At 31.7% G+C, this 22,363-nt stretch overlaps 1 protein-coding gene and 1 pseudogene across 1 annotated transcript in view; one reads left to right on the top strand and one right to left on the bottom strand.

The window, feature by feature from the left end:
- Positions 1–22,363, bottom strand: part of LOC123661729 (receptor-type tyrosine-protein phosphatase kappa) — a 195,174-nt gene that overhangs the window by 4,114 nt on the left and 168,697 nt on the right. Inside the window, exons 7-13 of the mRNA XM_045596674.1 lie at positions 10,603–10,737; positions 6,234–6,371; positions 2,920–3,086; positions 2,488–2,623; positions 2,106–2,355; positions 1,010–1,086; positions 694–825 (exon numbers count right to left, since the gene is read on the bottom strand). Coding sequence (XP_045452630.1) covers positions 694–825; positions 1,010–1,086; positions 2,106–2,355; positions 2,488–2,623; positions 2,920–3,086; positions 6,234–6,371; positions 10,603–10,737 — 1,035 coding nt within the window. The remainder of the gene's footprint in view (positions 1–693; positions 826–1,009; positions 1,087–2,105; positions 2,356–2,487; positions 2,624–2,919; positions 3,087–6,233; positions 6,372–10,602; positions 10,738–22,363) is intronic.
- On the top strand, positions 467–585 carry LOC123661953 (annotated as a pseudogene).

Genomic DNA, 22,363 nt, shown 5'->3' with positions numbered 1-22,363 from the left:
AATATTAAACCTTTGCCACCTGTATTTTGTTTATATTTGAATTTTATACAGCAAATTTAACACCGCCTATTGAAATTTTAGATCAAATATTTCCCTCTATATTCGAGCTAGCGTATTGATGGTGACTAGATTGGTTCGGGAACCGTTCTTGCATATAAAACGATTTTCAAAGATTTTGCATCGTGCGATATCGATTTAGTGGTCATCGGATATGTGGCTATTTTATTATAAACCAGCTGAAAAGGCGAACTTATTTCCACACTATTTATTTTCGTTAATATATATTTTTTAATTTTCTTCTACATGTCCCTTGTCCTGAGAAAACATAATAAGAATTTTTGAATTTAATGCACGTTCGGAGTCCGTACATACATTTCGGCAATTCTTTTTTTATTGAAGTGAAACTTCTTTACGCACATGAGGGATAAAATTTTTAAGGATCAAACGCGTCACGCGTTACGAATTTTTAAACGTTCATACCACGTTGAATACACCAGTTCTCGTCCGATCATCGAAATTAAGCAACGTCGGACGCGGTCAGTACTTGGATGGGTGACCGCCTGGAAACGCCGAATGACGTTGGTTTTTGTTTTTTTTCCAATTCGTTTTTTTAATTAGTTGGCCAAAGAAGTTTTATTTCTGACATGTGTACTTTGTATGCACGCAATTTTTATTATATAAATAGATACTTACAGAATTCTTTGGCGGCACACATAGTACCACTACTGCAGCACACTCGTAATCATATACTAGAGACCAAAATTCTCCTTGTGTTCGTACTAAAGGCCATTCGGTCACTATGTATTCTCGAGGCTTTGTATAACCCTTAAATATTATTTTAGATTATTTTACAAAAATGTACTAAGAAAAGTAATCGTATATTAGTTACACATTAATAAGAATATAGATTTAAAGTAACTTCTTTATAAAAATAATGAATTTTAAATAAAAATGTATGCTTTTATACAAAACGAATAAAATATTATATTTGATTTAATTATATACTTACATCAACAAATACAGCGTTTATATAATCTGTAAAGCTATTGCCTTGAAAGGAGGTCAAATATGGACGAAAGTTATCAGCTGAAAAAAAAGAGTCCTTAGTTCTCTGTGATGTCAATTTATTAAAACTAACAAACTCAAATTACAATAATAGTCAGTTAGTAGTTAGTAGTAAAAAATTTATTACCAAAACTAAAAATGATTTAATAATAAAATTGTCTAGAACTTTTGTACATTTCGTAATTCTTTGGTCAACTTGTGAATTAATTATACCTCGATGACCGAGAATGTTTAACCTACAGATCTGCTTCCCAAAAGCCTTTAATCCACAGCAATGTCAACCACTGAACCTTTAGTTGTTTATGTCCCTTGTGTCGGTAACATTGGCTCAGTCACCTTTACATTGAAATATTGGAGAGAAATATTTACGCTTTTGTAAATATGTGACATCAATAGCACGTAGTATGCAATGTTTATAGAATATATATATTTTAAATAATATTTTTTATCAATAATAACTTACTTTACTTTACAATTTTTTTTTCATAGAAATGAAAATTGAATAGAGTTAATGGGGTACCAATTTTTTTTGCAATAACTATATATTTCAAATTTTATGACTTTTCCAAATGGTAAAATAATACAGGTCACACATAAGACCTATTGAAACCGTGTCGTAACTACATTATATACAGTTAAACATTAATATATTGCAATTAGTCTTTGTCCTCTCGATAATATCGTCGAGTTATGTTAAGTACCAAGGGTCAATGATAAATGGAGCCGTAGAATAACAGGCTGCAAGTTGACAATTGGTACTAAAACATTTTTAGTTTTTCTATGTGATTTTATCACGATTTAATCATTATATAGATATAAACTAACTACTATCAGAATTGATGTCAAAAGAAAAAAAAATATTTGTTAAAAATATGTATTAAAAACAGCGGGCCGTAGTGTGACAGATTAACAGATTATGGAAAAAACAAATTACATAAAATAACGTTTAAATGCGTTCCTGAGTATTTTATCACCTCATAACCCTGGCTGACATATTAAAAAAATAAAAAAGTATTTCAAATAACTAAAAAGTAACTTACGTGGCACCACAAGTACGTCTCTGTTCTTTTCCCTATTGTCACCTCTGTGGCCACCAGCGCAGTCTCCGATGGTAAAGCGAGGCGTCTGTTTGCATATCTGCTGATATTCTTTCTGGTACTCATTAAGCTTTGTCACGGGATCCCTTTGGGATTTCTGTTTCAGTCTTTGTGACAGATCGGATACGGGAAACCAGGAAACTCCGCATACTACGTGTTCCTCTAGTGTGTCATAGACGAATTTATATTGTTCCTATAAAAACGATTCGAGTTAAAAAAATAAACCTAAAGTATTTAATCTTATCATAATTACAACAGTACAATAATGCATATGTGCGTAGTAATTAAATAGTTATTTAAATTTTTCGAGTTAAGTGTCCTTTACCTCGTTTTCAATAAGGCCTTTTCTCGATTGTCTTAACTTCTTTAAATATCCGAAAACATCAAAGCAGTCTTCTTCTTCGGCTAATTCTAAATTGGCATCAATAGCTAAGTACACGCCTGACCGACCGCCGCCATCACTGGAAGAAAGAATTCATACGTTTGCTTTTTTTTAAAGACACTTTTAACGAAAAATATACAAATCAGTAATAAATAAAAAAAAATAAAATAAAAATAAAAAATAAAATAAAAATAAAAAACAAAATTCGCAATATAAAAAATATATCCATTTGTAAGGTTTTGCTTTAGTAAAAATATCAGTTAGTATAGTCAGGTTTTAAACACAAACAAGTTTTTTTTTATCTCCTAGAAATCAATGTATTTTTGCATTTTTATTTAAAACCAGTTTCTAAAGGATCGCTCATTTAATACTTACTTGCAATGTACTACCATAGGTCCAGTAGCAGAGTTAGAAGCCAACCTTCTTCCAACTACTGCTCTCACACGCCTTCGAAACTCTAACAGTGCGTTGCTGAACGGGCAAGTGTGAGAGTGCCATTGCGTGTAGTGGAACTGTAGAAGAAATCTCTCTTCGACAACCACCTGCACGTAAATAATTTAAATTAAAAATATATGTGAAGGTAATGTAATGTTATCTAAATAGAATACACGAAAAGTACATTTTTACTCTTACTAATCTGACAAAAACATTATCGTCCTAATGCTAAAAAGGGAACGAATCAATTTTTAACTTCCATAAAAGGAGGAGGTCTCAATTCGATTGTATTTTTTTAATGTAGTTACTTCAGAACTTTTGGTTGGGTGGACCAATTTCGATAAAAAAAAATTAATCGAAAGATGGTGCGTGTCAATTGGTCCCATTTAAATTTATTTGAGATCTAATAACTGCTTTTTAAGTTAAATCTAATAATGCATTTTTACTTGACTATTTTTAAGTCGTTAATACCTACGTTGTATTATACCGCATAACTATTTACTGGAAGAAACAACTAAATATGCAAGCGACGTATTAAGAAGGATTTTATTTTTAAACTCAAGAAAAAAAGAACACCAGGACCTTTTTCAATTAATTCACAGTTGCGTCAAAGCAAAAAAGGACCTCCGTTAACAATGTAGTAAATTTTTTTCTCTTAGTATATTGAAACGTAGGATTAAATGCGAAACTTTATTAAGCTTAGCAAAAAGCTCACAAATGACTTTTTCTCACATTAGCTTCGTTGCAGCGATTCAATGTTCTCTATTGTTTCTCATTGCTTTTGTTACTTTATAATATTTTTCTTATCACGCTTAAGTGATACGAGTACATTTATTATTTTGAATGACACAGTTTTTTTTTTCAGTTGTTAAAGAAAGATTTCTTTTTATGTTTTAATATGTCTTCCTTTTATGTTTAAATAATACTTAGCTGTTTTCTTTAGTAAATCGTGTTTTTGGGAAGTTATATTTAAAAACGAATTACATAGTGATGAAATATGAATAATATTATTCGATCTTATCGACATAATTATAAAAAAAAAATATGAATTGGTTATTTAAACAAAAATAACGAGTGCAATGAGAAAAATAAGTAAAAAATAATCGATCTGGAGACATGTCAATTTGAAGCGGGGTTTTCACGTTTCGGGACCGCCTGATTTCCCACCTGAGCTCTTAATAGTCTGTACAAATAAATAAAATTGGAGTGTCTGTTTGTAATATTAAAATACTAAATGCATATGGATGTGTACACGGCACATATACCAAAATAACATTTTTTACAATTTGTACGATTTTATTTTTGGGTTACCCACACATTAGGAAATTCTAAACATTTTTTAATATCTTTATTTATATCAATCAAAATCTAATGTCGCTTAGACCGAATATAAAATCATCATATCGAAAATTTCGACCTAGGGAGTACATCGTTCCATAGCTTAATTGGCTAGAGCACCGACATAGTCAGTCGGAGATACAGGTTCGATCCCCGCTGGAATGGTCGATTTTTGATATGATATTAAAAAATGTTTATAATTTTTTATAATTTGTGTCTGTCTGTCTGCCCTTTTGTTCGTTTTGACTAATATCTGAAACATCAGGACCGATTTTGTCGGGACTTTCACTGGCCGATAGCTGATGCAATAAGGAGCAACTTAGGCTACTTTTATTTTAGAAATTTATTTATTTGTTAACTCTGCCAACTGAACAATAACTTTTTTGTTAAATTCTACGCGTACGAAGTCGCGGGCACAGCTAGTATATTATAAAACACGTTTTCACGAGCGAAGTTACGCGTACTTAATATGTGGTATATAAAATAGTTATACGGTATATGTTACGATGTGTCTTACACTGAGCATAAAGATATATGCACCGAGCTATTATTGCTTTTTAGTTATTAATATAATTACTTCATATTACGTAACGATACACGTATTAATCAGTATATATTTGAGGAGACCTATGCATTATAATTTTTTTAATTTAATAATTAACATCCACGGGCTAAAAATGCCCTTGCCTTTTGTTAAACATGCATTATAATTATATTAATACGAATACCACAGGCAATTTATCATAAAAACTACAAATCGGCAGTCCTATGACTGCCTAGTAAAACTAGGACGTGGTCCGACGCTTACGGTTTTTTTATGTACCTATTTATTATTAGAAAATTCTACATAATATTTAATAAAACGAAGATGTTATTAAAAAAAAAAACCTTGTAATGAATAAAAAATAGTATGTATGGGATCGCATAATGCATACAATTAGAGAAGAAATTAACAGTTTCTTTTATAGGAAAGAATAAAGATTTTCAGCACATACTAATAGAAGTAGATGTATTTATTAAGAGATTTTGTAACGTTTTCCAAACACGACATATCGAATACACAAAATTCACACTAAATAAATTCAAATAATTCAGTACACAATTAGCTCAAGTGGTTACTGTTAAGATGTTAAGATGTTTTAAATTGTCAACTCGTAAAATATTAACTTTTGTTGAAGCTAAGCTACCACCGATGCGTGATGCAACTTCTGTAATTTCGTTTTATAGTCTACCAATATCCAAAAGTAGATTATTTAAGAAATAGGCCACGAGGGCTCTTTGACCGTCCTTATCCGACTAGACCCTTTTCTATGTTAAAACACCTCACGCCTTTTGTTGAGTGTAGTTTAGTCAATAGGCTTTCAGTTGTACCAACAGAATAGGGTTGATTTTGTCATTGTTAAGTGGCATAAAGAGAACGCGAATTTGGTTCTTGGGGTTACATATATTTAATAAAATTTTGTTTTCATCAGGAAATCATGAATATTTGATTTAAATATAATATACTAGCTGTACTTCACTGTTTTACCCACATTACTTTGCGAAAAAAACCTACTGACATATTATAATATAATCTATAGTTTTCTTCGGTAAATGGACTATCCAACACAAAAAAAAAATCAATTCAAACCAGTAATTCCAGAGAATAGTGCGTTAAAACAAATACACAAACTCTTCAGATTAATAATTAGTATAGATTACGTCTATTTCAGCTAGAATTATCGTGATTATCATCTTTCACTTTAACTTAAGCCTTTATATGTATAGTGATTCAATTACAATATGTCAACGTTACCGAAATGTTAGGAATATCAAAATAGCAATCGTGTTTAGTCCATTTAAAAACAAGGGCGTTTGTAAGTAAAAGTGTTAAGTAATAGTATTAGAGTGTAAGCTTAAAACTCATAATGCCTTACATGATTTTCAGTTTTGTAAAGTCTGAAGGTGCGTATGTGGAAATTGGCCAGCTCCTCCTCCTGGACTATGCCGACGCTGATGTCTCCATACGTCTCGTCCTTTTCCTTGTTCGGCGGCCAATATTGTACACACATGACCTGGATGCGGAAGAATTAAATTTATGTATAAAAATGGTAATAGAAGATTTGCAAATAGGTACTTTAATTAACAGTCAAAATTTTACTCAAAAGAAAACGTAATCATATTATAAACCTGTAAAATGAATGAATAAAAAGGAAAAAAATGTACACCGTTGTTTAATTAGTAAATAAAAAAAAAAAAAAAAAAAATTATTTAATTTTTTCATTATTGTAATCAATATCTCATCACTTTCACACTTAAATATGATATCTGTTAGCGAAAACTTTCTTGCTTTGTATATCTAAAATAATTTCGACTAGCAACTTGATTGCAGATCTTGAATTCCGATGGGATACTTGGTAAAACCTTGAAAATCTTTCCTTTATAGGAGTTGTATGCAAATATATGACAGGGATTTTAATAAAATCAATATGGTTTCATAAATGAAAACGTTTCGAAAAATGTATAGTATCTGAGTATTGCGCGTGTGACCCAAATATTTTACTCACAATTTTTATTTTTAATGACAACTTTTTTAGCGGTTTCGCTCACGTAGATTAAACATATTGGCTGTTTTTTACTCTCGTTAAAATATAACGCATACTACTAGTAAAAAAAAATTCACAATCGGTCCCGTAGTTTTTCTGTTAATGAAATATTTATACAAATGAATATTTCGTTTTTTGTTATATCAGTATGGACGAAGCTATAATAATTTGAAGCGCCGGTGGCGCTGTTTATAACACATGAAAATATAATATTTGATAACAACAGAACACACCAATTAATTTAAATGATGTAGTGACATGTTTTTTAATAATGCTTTTCATGTTTTAATTAAAATATTTCAAACCACCTGTGTAATAAATAATAAACTACATTTTTGAGGCATAAACATTTATGTTTTAAGTAAGTAAAATTGTTAATTTGTATACTTGGATATATATGAATTAAATTAACAATAGTTTATTAAACACTATACCTACATATTTACAATTCACAACTTAAGAACTAAATATTTACAGATAGTTTTGGTATAAATCATGTCCGCGTGGAATTGTGCCAAGAATGCTGGCAGCATTTCCCCGTTGAATCGCTATGCCGATTCTCTGGACAAAAAAAAATTAAGTTCGGCTTACTAAAGTGTGATGAAATTCAAGTTTTTTTTATTCTAGAATTTTTATACGGAAAACAGTTACACGCTAAAAGAGACGTGCAACGTGATTCTATTTGCTTTAAATCTCCATTATGGTCGAGCTGGTTGGCGTTTATGGGCAAAAATTGTACTGTAATTTATATCTACCTGATTTATTTATTTATAGCCCATAACCTTCCTATCATAAATGAAATATAAATATGCTGTATTCTGATAGGCTTTAAAAGCAATTAAACTTTAATGTAGGTCTTAAATTTTATTATTGGCAACTGTAAATTTATTTATGAGATTTTATTATATACGAGAATACTTTGCTTTTGAAAAAAATCATTTGCTTTGAAAACTCTGGTATCTGGCGTAAATATTATCATCATGCTAAGTGAAAACATGCGAATTATCTAGTGCAAGCGATTAAGTTGCGAGAATTTTCATAGGTTTGGAGCATAAACATTGCCTTTAGAATTCTGAAATTTTGATTTCATGTGGCATGGTCAAATTAACGAAAAGTATTTTCTAAAACATCGCCTTATGGAGGCTAGATTAGCAACCAGTAAGCTATAAGTAAGTTACTTTATATTTTCCCAATGTTTGTAACATTTATATAAGTATTGGGTAATGTAAATGCTAACCTTTTAAACTTTGAAAAGCTTCATGTTTTTATAAGAGGATTAAAATTACGTAAAATCAAAATTAACAATTGCTTTACTCAATTTGGTTTCAAAAACACTGGAATCGTAATTTTTTTATTTATTTTAAATTTTATTCCTTTTTAATAAATTAATTATAGTTAATAAATAATTATAGCTTAAAGCTACTATACCCTATTCAGAGAGCTGAGAGGTGAAACGTAAACACACCATAAAAAGTTCTTTAAAGGTCACGACTGATATAATAAATGTAGTAATTCTATGTAATAATTGTTTGTTCTCCGAATAAAAATGAAATGAAAATAACTACGGAAGTAATACGCTGATAAAATGTAAATATTTTAGAACTATGTCTGTAGAACTTATGTTACCCTTTCAGACTAATTTGAACTCAAATATCATAAATGCCTTAAATTATTTTCTTAATTTTAATATTATTTTTAAAATAATTATTTACTAAATAGTTTATATGTAAAACAACTTAAAAAGAGTTCTCAAACATCGAACGCATTTTAACACTACTAAATTATAGACCACATTTATTTATTTTTTCTTTATTATATAAAGAAATGGGATTAGATACACAAATGGGAAACTACATTGAATTAAATAGAAATAAAAAACAGTGCAATAAAGTTTGAGAAGCACTGTGTTCTTTGTTTACGTGTTGTCTCAAGCTCAAATAATTAGATTATAGTACATACGAGTACAAGTTGATTAATTATTAATTTATTATTTAAATACATAATCGATAAGCTAAATGCTTATTGCCTTGTTTTATTATATTTTTTAAAACATTAATGTTTTTTAAACATTTTTGAATATCATATCAAAAATTGACCGTTCCAGCGGGGATCGAATCTGTGTCTCCGACTGACCGTGTCGGCGCTTTAGCCAATTAAGCTATGGAACGATGTACCCGCTAGATCGAAACTTTTGATATGATGATTTTATTTTCGGTTTAAGCGAATGATACTCAAAAATGTTTAGAATTCCTAATGTGTGGCTAACACAAAGATAAAATCGTACATATTAATGTTTTTTAGATTAAAAGGTTTTTATCAACACTTTTTTCCATTTAAAGATTAAAACAACTTCATAGTCAATAGTTTTATAAAATAAATTTTGCAGAGGTGAATTCATTTCCAATTTTCGCGCAATTTATAAAAGAAGAGAGAGAAAAGTCAGCCAATTACGATAATCCTCGTAACCTTTTAGAATTAATTTGAAAAGACTTATTTTGATGTTTTATTTTTGTTTTTAGCTGAAATAAGCCTCCACGTTGGTTCTTTGTGAATATAATACGTAAATTGCAACGCATGGTAGCGGGTACAATTGAGGACCAGTTACGAATTTTCGGATATTTTCGAAGAGTTAAAAAAATATTTTATATTTGATGAAATATAATAATTTCAAATACCTTAATTCCAGACGATGCAATAAAATTGAATTAGAATTTGGAATCAGAAGATAAAATCCCATGAGTCGAAAGAAAACATAAACATTAGACAACACACTTTCTGTGTTTAATTTCAATCTGCTTTGTAAGTTACATGCATACTCGGATTTCGTCAATAAAAAGAAAAATAATAGTTATAAAGGTGTAAGTTTAATGAACTTTAAAGGGTAAATAGAAAACATAATTGAGTGACGTTTTACCAATTAGAAGTAAGTGTTACATTGTTTAGGTTCCTTTCTTTTCTTTTATATGCCTAGGTAAAGAATATTTATATTGTATTGTAATGCATGTATTTTAATATAATAAAATGTCTAATATGTGACAAAAAATGCTTACATCAAAATAATTTGGAACAAAATTCCGCTTTACATAAAGGATGTTAGGTTTGCGGAGGGGCTTTATAATAATTCGTTTCTCTGGAAACGGGTTGCAAAATAGAGACAAATTTGCAGCGAAGGGGAATGAGGGCGAATGAAATATCTTAATTTAAACTTTGTATCAAAATTTACACCTCGTTTTATCGCTTTCAATGTATGTAAATTGTTGTTTAAATTTTCAAATTAAACGTTATACGGGATGATTGATAGCGTAATAGGGTGTAATTGCTTACAAGCCATACACATATATGACATTATTTAAACATTAATTTTCATGAAAAATTATATTATATCAGTTGAGTTACACTTCGGGTACATACATGGATAACTAATATATCTCTTTTTTACAAAAGTTGTAAATAAGCGTACGGGCGGATATGGACGCCAGCAACACCGGGAGCATCGCGAGCGCGTTGTCAACCTCTGTCACTATGCCTGACCCTCTCAAGGAGCTCGCTACCTTAGTTACAGGAACACAATACTAATTGAGAGTAGTACTATCTTCTGTAAGATGGAGTTACTTCCCAGACGGGTTGCTCGAAGGTATATTTAGCTGTGCCCGACCCTAATAGAATATTTGTATTTCTGTGTATTTTTAAAGGAGTTTACCTTGATGAAATCGAATGTCTTGGTAAGCATGACGATGGCGGCGGCACGTTCCTGCCAGATCATGCGCCAGAAAGACACCACTGTATCTTCCGTTGGCCCCTGAGTCACGATGTACGCATTCGGCTTTAATATACTCTGTTAAAAGAAATTCATTAGTTAACTTTTAGTATTGTAAATATACAAATAAAGCATTGTCTTTAATTACGAATATAATACCGCAAAATGTAAAAAGGTGCTTCCGTAGTAACTAGTATGACTTATGTTATGTATTTATTTTTTTATAAGTGTCACCGTGTGAGTGTGAGTATCTCTTCGTATATGTGAGTGTTATATAATGAATAAATTAGCATTATAGTTATCAGTACTTTTTATTTTTAAATAATGTTATAATATATCAAAATCTTATTTCATAATAAATTTTAATAATAAACCTTTCACTAAAGTTATAATCATATCTATAATATATTTAAAAAAAAAAAACATTCATATTAGAAAAAACGTTCTTATATTAATTTCTTTAAACGGAAAGTTTTGTTAAATAATATAGGATATGATCCGCAAATATTAAACCAATTTTTAGTATTAGACAGCTAACTCAAGAGGTAACAAAAACAATATAGGTACCAACCACTATTAGAGTAGCGAAACAGAATCCATCATGAAGAATAAAAACCCGAATTCTATAATTACTTTATATAATTAATTCTAAGCTTAGTATAATTATTTTAATTTAGACAGAAATAAATTGAAATATTAAAGTTAGTTTATACGAGCTTGACCCTTTTTAGTTTCCGTTCTAGAAATTTATACCCATATGTGAAATGAGCAACAATTTACCGTGTGTGCTAAAGTGTAGAATATCTGAAATTTGTAATAGTAATATTAAGGGTCGGATTTGGATGTCGGGTCTTATATACTTTAATTTTGAGTTTTTTTTTGATTTCTTAGTCTAATCTAAGTACCTAATACCTCTCTTCCTGAAAATATTATGAAACAAAGTTACTATTTTTCTCTGCCTTTTTTCTTTTCTGGAGCACTGTCTTGTTTCTGATCACTAAACTTACTTACTCATCATCATTATCATCATCATTTCAGCTTATTGCACTCCACTGCTGGACATAGGTCTCCACAAGTTCGCGCCAAAAATGTTGTGAACTCATGTGTGTTGCCCAGTCACCACGCTGGGCAGGCGTGGTGACTATGGGCACTTACTAACTACTCACTACTACTTATTAATGTGGTAAGCGACGTACGATACGATACACCAGATTACCATATTGATTTTTTTCTGTTAACTATTATAAACGGTATGTTGTTACCGAAGCTGTTTTTTACTCTTACTTGGCATTTTATTTGTTTTCTTACTTCCTTTTACTTTTTACTGTAATTTTCATATTTGATATTTCTATAAAAATGTCAAAGTTTCAGAATAAAATGCAATCAAAAATAATATACCAAGAGAAATCTCTAAAAGTGATTATTATTTATGAATATAGTTTACACTAGTGCTGTGCTAGCGCGTCGCTGGAATAAATTTAAAATAATGTCTAGAATATTCTATAATTTTCATTACGTGAAATAATATGTAAAAATGTTAATGTAAACTGCATATATAGTTGATATAAAATATATTATTTATTATACCTATTACTTATGAAGTAACGTATCTTTACTGTATTTCATCAACAGTGAGCCTATAATAAAAAATATATTACTATAGCAATATCCGCTTCTATTTATAATCCAGTGCAAACCGTTCAAACTCTAAACCATTCGTAATATTTTTATTATGTAATTCTTAAAATTATTTCATTTATATTTGGAAAACAAACAGTTCTTACAACACCAAGTTAGAAATAATACATCAATTGAGTTTCCACACAAAATCAAAACAAATATTTGATAACCTAAGATACAAATAAAAACAAAAATAGAAATCAAAAATAGCCATTAAACAGTCGTAAACAGTTGAGCTTTATATAATTTATATAAACGATTCTTATATTTACTAATTTTAATCTTGAAATTTTTACAATGTCAATTATAATTTTACATGCACGTAATAAAAACACATTTTGACATAATCATTCCTACAGCGGGGTACGGAAAAAACTTCAAATAATTAAATAAACATTTTTATACAAGCAATTATTTACTTATTTCTTGTACGTGAACTCCAGACATTTCTGAGGCAACATTCAATATCTCATCATCATAATGAACCGGTTCAAAAGGGAGTAATAAAAGCTACGGTTCCCCCAATCTCGACGTAATGTTTTGGAATTTGCCAAATTCTATTGTATTGTGATAAACCTTTATGAGATTGTTGCTAATTTTAAGATGAAGGCGCACTGATATTATTGTTTTTCCGATAATGCTATAAGTAAAATTAAAAGCAGATACTTTTTTTATGATCAATGACCTGAATTTATTTATGCATTAGTTACTAACATAGATACACCTGTTCCTAAGATAGGCAATTGTTTGTGTTTTAGGTAAGAGCCGGGATATCTCCCGGCTATGTACATGTTTTTTTATTAAATATATAACCGTATAAAGTATTAATTCTTTTTATATTAATGTATTTATTTTTTATACAATTAGATTGGCAAACAAGTGCACGGCTCACGATAGATGACTAATGACCTGATGATAAATTAAGCGATTACCGTAGCTTATAGACGCCTGCAACACCAGAAGCATTGCAAACGCGTTGATAACGCGTATTTACTTGACAATTGTTTTACTTATCGATGTAATTGGAGTCGGTTTTTTTTTCGTTTTCGAGCCAATATAATTATGTAATAATTGTGTTTGCTCGCAAACGAAAAAAAACCGACTTCAATTACATCGACGAGTAATACAACGTAGATCGACGAAAAAATAGTCAAGTAACTACTCGTTATCAAAGATTACTCAAAAAGTAGTTATCAAATCTCGATAAAATTTATATGTGACCACATGATAAACATCAGGTTTCGATTAAATTAAAAATTATCAAAATCGGTACACCCAGTAAAAAGTTATTGCGGATTTTCGAGAGTTTCCCTCGATTTCTCTGGGATCCCATCATCCAATGGTACCAAACTAGGGATACTCCTTTTCCAACAAAAAAAGAATTATCAAAATCGGTACATCCAGCAGAAAGTTATGCGGTATAATACAACGTAGGTCGACGAAAAAAGCGTCAAGTAAAAACGCATTATTAGATATAACTCGAAAAGTAGTTTTTAGATCTCAAATAAATTTAAATGGAACTAAATGACACACACCACCTTTCGATTAAAAAAAAAATTGTCGAAATCGGTCCACCCGGTCAAAAGTTCTGATGTAACATACATAAAAAAAATACAGTCGAATTGAGAATCTCCTCCTTTTTTGAAAGTCGGTTAAAAATAAAAAAGTTTGATACCAGGATCACTCTTGAGTGACATAGGTTGACAAATTCATCTCTTATGTAGATAATCTTCCTAGGAGTAGTGTGCGAAAACGGGTGGCATGTAAAATATTATCATAATTCATTTCTACTCGTAACTGCACATTTTTAAAACCATTTGGAGAAATTATTTACTTAATATTAACATTATATTATTTCGATTTCTAATTAAATGAGATAAGTTTGATTTAAGCATAGAAAAGTAGAACAAATATAACTCAATAGGTATTAACCTATTGAGTTTAACAACTATTGTTGCATATCGTCGTTACCAGCAGTGTTATATCTCACACAAGCTATATTTTTTTAAATATACGTTTTAATCTTTCAATAGAGATCGAGACTTATTCCAAATTTAAGTCTTAAATATTCCTAATTTTATTTGACGTTGATCCCTTTGCAGGTGAAATTGTCCTCTATTGGACCTCCTTAGAGATTTCTAAGCTGCGTAAATTTTTTGTTTAGATGTTTTTTTTGTTTCTTTACAAGATGACAGTTTTGATTTATAACTTCTATATGACATTTCGTGGTAAGATTCCATCGGGAACGCCTTAAATTAACAGTTAGTTGAAGAGTGCAAGCGGTTTTGAGTTGTAATTGTATTTACTCCATTGCGGGTTTCAAAATAGTCAATCTAGAGACTTGAATCACAAAAACACGACTTTAGCCGCGTATTATTTACGCCTCATATATGTCTCATTACGTTACTTATTCGAATCCTCTTGGGTTTAAATTGTGTAACTGACCCTTTTCTTTCAGTAAAATATGTGAGGCTTAGAGGAAAAGTGATGGGACATTTTTTACACTCGTAAATCTGTGCCACGTTTCCAACGTTAGATTCATATTAACTACAGCTGTCCATTGAAGAATTCTAATTTTATTTTTGTTACATTCACTTAGACTATATTTTTATCTAATATAATCTCATAAAATTTTATAAAAAAAATCTTACAATTTTTATAGTAAAAGCGATTTTCAAGCGAAAATTATAAATTCTTTTCGTCAAATATGATAAATATGAAACTTTCGCAATATCTTGAATGCATCTCGCACATTTTAATAATAAAAAAAGCAATAAATTTCGCCGAAGCGTAGCGCAGAACTACGAGAAATGATAAATTGAGTTTCAAAATTTTTAAAAGCTGTCTTCTTTGTAGATTTCAACTCTCCAAGCAGTTTCTGTATACGTTCGATTTTTCAACGTTACATTCTAAGCATCGACATGTTAGATGAAACATCCAAGTTATTTATTATTTATTAACTGCATCCTTGTAACGTTGTTTATATATACATAGTTACTCACGCTACAAGTTTTAAGTCTACCAGGTCACTAACATTTAAATATATAGGACGCCGCGTTGGCGCAACGGTTACAGCCATGGATTATACCTGTTGCGCTGGCGGTTGCGGGTTCGATCCCCGCACATGACAAACATTTGTATTGGCCATGCAGGTGTTTGCCGTGGTCAGGGTGTTTGTGCAGTCCTTGTGGGTCTCCCCACCGTGCCTCGGAGAGCACGTTAAGCCGTCGGTCCCGGTTGTTATCATGTACACCTGATAGCGATCGTTACTCATACTAGGGAATATATTCGCCAACCCGCATTGGAGCAGCGTGGTGGATTAAGCTCTGATTTTTCTCCTACATGGGGAAAGAGGCCTATGCCCAGTAGTGGGATATTACAGGCTGAAGCGATATAGGTACTACTGTAGTAGTTAGTAGTTAGCGTAATTATTCAAATGAGAGCCGGTAATTTATAAATTATTATTTTCATTATTTCAGTTTTTGTACGTTTAGTGAGATTTGCGATATGCAATTCTAGTAACTTTCCTTGAATATATCAATAGTCAACAGTTTAGGGTTTTTAGCTTCGACAACTGGCAGCCGCAGTTTATCGAATAAAAAAAAATTAACAACCGTAAACAAGACCTCTTTGGTTGTTGTTACTGGTAACGAAAACTTTGTAGTAGAGTTTTAACGTGTGTTCGGGCCTATATACACATATGTTAGAATGGAAACTTCGAGAGAATAGACGATCTATACATATTAAAGTACATTCTAAACTTTAAAAATAATAATTTTTATGTTAACTAAGTACAATCACTCGGATGTTGGCAAATCCTAGAGAAAGCTAGAATTTGAAAGAAGAAGAACTAAGTACACAGGAATCTTATTTACAGGACATATTTTTTTGGTAAACGTAGGGCATTTCTGTCCTTGAAGAAAAGCCATATTTCCATTCGTTCATATTTGGAAACTTTTAAAATTTTTAAGTTTAAAAATAGTTTATCTACAAAAATCCTTCTTTTTAAAAACGATATTGCTAAAATCAAAAACCTTGACGTTGAAAGATTTAGGAAAATACAGTTAAAAGTGATTTCCATTTGGAACAACTTACACAAAGTATAAACGAACTTTTTTTGGAGTAATTTAAAAAGGAACTAATTAAGAATAGAGGATAAAATGCAATACAAACATCTAAGTTCTAACGATTACATTCTAGAATGTTCTCATTTATTTCAAAGTAACTTCAGTTACCTAGTCGACAGCTAACGAGGGCGCGAAGTTTGCGACCGCTAAAGACGACAGCGAAACGAGAATGAGAGGCAACTCTTAAAATTACATTATTTCTGTAAATGTTCCTGAATTAATTGTCTTAATTTAAACTTTATTATACTACGAGTACTTGCTTAGCGCTATTACATTTTATAGGTTAGACGATATGGTGTAATTAAAATTATTGGTTACGGTATGTAAATTTTTAAATAGCTATAGCCGATAACAATAATAACAACTGTTGTGTGTGGCGAGTATTTGTCTTGACACGGAACAAATACTTGATATTGATCTATGAGTGGATTCTTGTGGATCTTACCATTGTGCATCGGAGAGTACGTAAGCCAGTCCCGGTTGTTGTAATAGACACCTAATAATAATTGTTATTTATGGTAGAAAAATAATAAGCCAACCCACATCGGAGTAACGTTCTTCTAAATGGATCCTTTGCCTAATATAAAACTATAAATAGTTATGAGGTCTAAATCCTGTCTGAGCTAGACACCAAGCCAATGGGATCACTATTAGTGAGTGAGTATGATTTGTTACATTAACGATAACTGACAGTAAACTTACTGGTAACAGTTTAAATGTACGATATATTTAATAGATGCAGCATATACTGCGTTTTTATATACTATTATTATAAAGAGGAAAGATTTCATTTTTGGTTTATTTGTTACGGGTAAACTTAAACACTGCAGGTTTGTTTATATATATATTTAAAAAAAAAATCAACAGAATGCTACGTTGTCACTAATTAAAAATAGGCTATAATAATAATAATAATAATAAACCACTTTATTGCAACTAAAGATAGTATACATAGCAAACCTTAATTCTAGACACATATAGTGCAATGGGCGATCTTATCACTAAATAGCGATCTCTTCCAGATTACCCAACAGAAAAAAGCTAGCAGTGTAACGGGCTTGCGCAATAGTAATAACGTTTAATCAGAATACATATATAAATTTCTACAAACATACATACATATATACACATGCAACTAAAATACAATAAATAAATCATATAAATTTATATATATTTATATACACACATTCATACATATACACAAACACGGGTACATAAATACATACATACAAACACATACATATATACAAACACATACACATATATATACATATACATAAAAATACACATATATAAGCCAATGAATAAACGTACGCGATAGGGAGATGGGTACAAACAGTGGAAACAAGTATGCATAGACATGCTATTTAAGTCATAGTGAGGTAGAAATGCTTCACGCGGTTTTTAAAGACAAAGATAGAAGGAGACTGACGAATTACTGATGGTAGTGCATTCCACAATTTAACAGCCTTTAACGTAAAAGATTTAGAGTACGAACTCGAGTTGTGAATTGGCACACTCAATTTGTTGTCGTTTTGAGAGCGAAGGCATAAATGAAGAGAAGGGTTGCCAAGGAAAGAAAATCGTTCTTTGAGGTATAGCGGTGAAGTAGGATAAAAAAGGATTGTGTAGAGGAGAGACAGAATATGTAGGTTACGTCGATGTTTTATTGGCAGCCATCCAAGCCTTGAGCGATACTGTGATATGTGGTCAAACTTCTTTAAGCTGAATATATATCTTATACAAAGGTTTTGCAGACGGTCGAGTTTATTGATCAGTTCCTCCGACAAGTCTGGATAGCATGCATCCGCATAGTCCAAGATTGGCATCATAAGACTGTTGACTAGCGATATTTTAGTCTTAATAGGTAGGAAATTTTTCCATCTTTTCAGAGAATGAAAAGTTGCGAAAATTTTGCGACTAATTTCAGCAATTTGTGGACGCCAAGAGAGAGAGCTGTCAACAATAACCCCTAGATTTTTTATCACGTTGGAGTAACATACCACGGAGCCATCGAATATAACGTCAGGAAGGTTATAGCGAGCAATCTTTGCTAGTTGTTTAGAAGTACCTAAAATAGAGAACTGTGACTTGCCGGAATTTACAGACAATCCAAACGACCGACTCCAGTTGGTGATAGTGCTCAGGTTAGAATTTAGGGTGTTTATAGCTTCTACAATATTCTCAACAGGCGTTGTCAAATAAACCTGCAAGTCATCAGCGTAAAGATGAAAGGAGATGGAGAGAAGTTCAGTAACAGTGTTTATAAAGATAGAGAATAGTAGTGGAGAGAGCACGCTACCCTGGGGAACCCCAGCACTGAGACGGCAATACGAGGAATCGCAACCTCCGGCACAGATACGCTGTTGACGCCCGAATAGATAAGAATGGAACCATTCTATGACTTCAGCGGATACATTAATGGACTCTAAAATAGCTAGGAGTATGTCGTAATCAACGGTGTTAAATGCATTGCTGAAATCCAGTAATGCTAGTATGGTTACTTGCTTGTTATCCATTCCAAACCGAATGTCGTCGAAAACCTTCGCAAGTGCCGTCACAGTGCTATGGCCGGGTCGGAAACCGGACTGGAAAGGGCTCAAGATATTGTGTTTAGTTAAAAACAAGGTAAGTTGGAAGTGAATGATTCGTTCAAGGATTTTAGATAAGAAAGGAAGTATAGATATAGGTCGATAGTGTGAGGGTAATGAAGGATTGGAGAGTTTAGGGATTGGTATGACATTAGCAAGACGCCAAACACTAGGGAAAGTCTTTGAAGTAAGAGAGAAGTTAAGTATATGACATATTACAGGCATAATCTCTTCTAATACCAACATAGCCATTTTTCTACTTATTCCGTCAGAGCCAACGGCATCAGATGAGATAGCTGATGCGTTCCTTTTAATATCAGATGATGTTATTTGTTCAAATTTAAATGAAGGGTGATTGGGTTTGGTACGGCCTTTGAGGAGAGAAACAGTTTGTGCTTTGTAAGGGTTGGGGATAGAAGAATTGGAAAAGTGGTTGTTGAGGACGTTCAGGTCTATATTGAGGGAAGTTTCATTTTTGGAGTGTCCTAACCCAAGAGAATGAAGGAATCGCCACACCTCTGATGAGCTCTTTTTATTCACAGACAAATGTACATATTGTCTTTGAGCGTCCCTGCACATCTTATTGCATTTATTACGTAAACGCCTGTAATTATTGTGATTTAGTTCAGATGGTTTCAGTTTGTATTTACACTTCGCAGCATTACGTTTGGTCATTAATGCTCTGATATCCTCAGTGAGCCAGGGAGCTGGAAGATGTTTCAATTTTATAGGCCGCAAGGGAGCGTGTTTATCAAAAAGATTAATAAGATGGGAATTAAAGATGTTTAGTTTCTCATCAATAGAAGCAGCATTAAGAACAGCGTCCCAATCAATTGTGTTCAAATCGGTCGTAAAGTTGGAGTTGTTGAAATTTTTGAAAGAACGGCGCATAATGACTGTAGGCTTCATTTTAGGAGGTCGAATCTTATAAGATAAATAAACTAAATCATGGTATGAAAACGCTTCGGCGGAAAGTTGGCCGTGCAAGCAAACAGGGTCTAAAGAAGAGACGATCATGAGGTCAAGAAGTGAAGGAGAGCAGTTAGGGAAAAAATGCGTTGGATTAGTGTGGAGCAGAGAAAGGTTAGAGCTGGTGATTATATGCTTGAGTTGATTAGCACGTGAGTCATCTTTAACCAAGCAGGTGTTAAAATCGCCCATAATAATGGTGTGATCGGCATTAGGAACATAAGTTTCGAGCAAGCTTTCAAAAGTTTGGAAGTAGTTAATTTGGAGTGAGGGAGAATAAAATACTCCTAAGAGTACTTTTAGCTTGCCAAATAATACTTCCAAGAGAATATGTTCTGCGGATTCCGAATAAACTGAAGGAGATTTGCTTAGAATAGAGAAAGGTATGTGACTTCGAAGGTAAATGGCCACGCCACCACCTCCTTTGCCAGTACGATCATTTCTAATAAGGTGAAACCCCGGGAGTGCGAAAGAGGTGGAAGGCAAAGATGGTTTCAAAAAAGACTCAGAAACTAGTATGGCATGGATATTCGGAGCGTCGAAAGTATCTAAAAGATCGGGGTAATGGGCTGGGATGCTCTGTGCGTTAATATGAACGACATTAAAATTTTTATGAAGAGAGGAAAATGTAGCATTAAGTATACTATTCAAAGGCAAAGAAGCACTATGAAAACTATCATTCGAAGATGTGCTTAGGGAACAAAAACTGTTATCATCAGAAATAGCTGTACCGCTAATATTGAGCATTGTATATGCAAGATAATAATAAAAATAGCAATAAGTATGTATATATATATAATTATGCAATCTAAAATGTAAATGTATAAAATCATATAATAAAAAAAAATGTAGTATATATATTAAACGTAAATAATAATAATATTAATAATGTATTAAAGAGAACAATAAAGGTGATAAATAAAATAAATAAATAAATAAAAACAAATAAATAATTTCTCATACCTGCCAGCGTTATAATACAAATCTTAATAATTACAAGTTTTCAACATTACAATACTAAGCAAAATTGAACAAGGAAACTAAATTCCATTACTTTACCATTCTCGCAAAGAAAAATATAAAAAAAGAAGAAAAAAAAAAAAAGGAAATATGGAGTCAGTATAAAATTTAAGATAAAGGTAGTAAAAACAGTAAGCCCAAAAAAGAAAAAAAGAAAATAGGACAACAATAAAAATAAAAACAATAAATAAAATAAAATAAAAATAAAAATAAAAAATAAAAAAGCATTTACATTGAATCCGTGGTTTAAGTATTGAGTATGGGAAACATGTCACTAAACCATCTTTAGGCTGTATGGCATTCAGCATTTGCCACACTAGAAAGGAAAACAGCAATTACGTCAATTTTGACATTGTCATATTATGTTGTCATGGTATGTTTAACGACAGATTGTTTAAGTACATCTTCAATGTAAATGCTGTTTACCTACTTTATAATTACAAAATTAAATGTGCAAAGTTAAGTGAAAGTTACAAATACCGATACCGATAAGAGTATACAACACAGATTACAGGCAATAATCGACCTTAAGGAGGCAATTGTTTTATGTAACATAATGGTAATAATTGTTTTATACAACATAAAGGTAATAATTGTATAAACGTTGATGATACATTTGATAAATTTGTAATCATTCAATAAATTTAAAATAAAAGAAAAAAAAAAAATTAAGAATAATAAAAAAATTAAGAATAATATAAGATAAGTTAATTACTTTTTAACATTCCTTTTGGGCCTTGGTGCAAGAAGAGACTGGGAAGTTTTAGTACCCTTTAAATTGGAGGCTGGAGGTGATAAATCTACGGTTCTAGTTGCATCAGTTGTAGGAGCTGGCTCTTGTACTTCACATTGATTCATTATTACCGTTATATCAGCCGTGGAAACAATGCGGTGCCGAACGCCGTCTGGACCGATTATGATGATCTGTCCCTCTTTTGTCCAGTACTTCGAGACTCCAAAACGCTGCCTTGCGGACATGAATGCTTCGTGGCGACTTTTTGTTAAAAATTCCGATAGTGTGATGCCAGTATTTTTTAAATTAGTTTTGGAGTACCAGATTTTATTTCGCAATGCAAGATCATTAAACTTTATAAGAATTGGTCTTGGTTTACCAGCAGCCAAGCGGCCCATGCGTTGGCTTCGACTGACGGCAGTGCACTCTAACTCAGGAATCTTGATATGATCAGACAAGGCTTTGACAGCGGCTGATGTTGTATTCTCATTAGATGTCTCAGGTATACCGTGTACTAGTAGAATTTTTCTCCTGCTTCTCATTTCAAGCTCATCAACCTGATTAGTTAACACTCTAAGCTGCAA

The sequence above is a fragment of the Melitaea cinxia genome, chromosome 17 (genome assembly GCF_905220565.1).
Source record: "Melitaea cinxia chromosome 17, ilMelCinx1.1, whole genome shotgun sequence".
NCBI classification, from domain to species: domain Eukaryota; kingdom Metazoa; phylum Arthropoda; class Insecta; order Lepidoptera; family Nymphalidae; genus Melitaea; species Melitaea cinxia.
The sequence above is the reverse complement of the archived record's forward strand: the minus strand, read 5'-3'. Positions and strand labels throughout refer to the sequence as shown.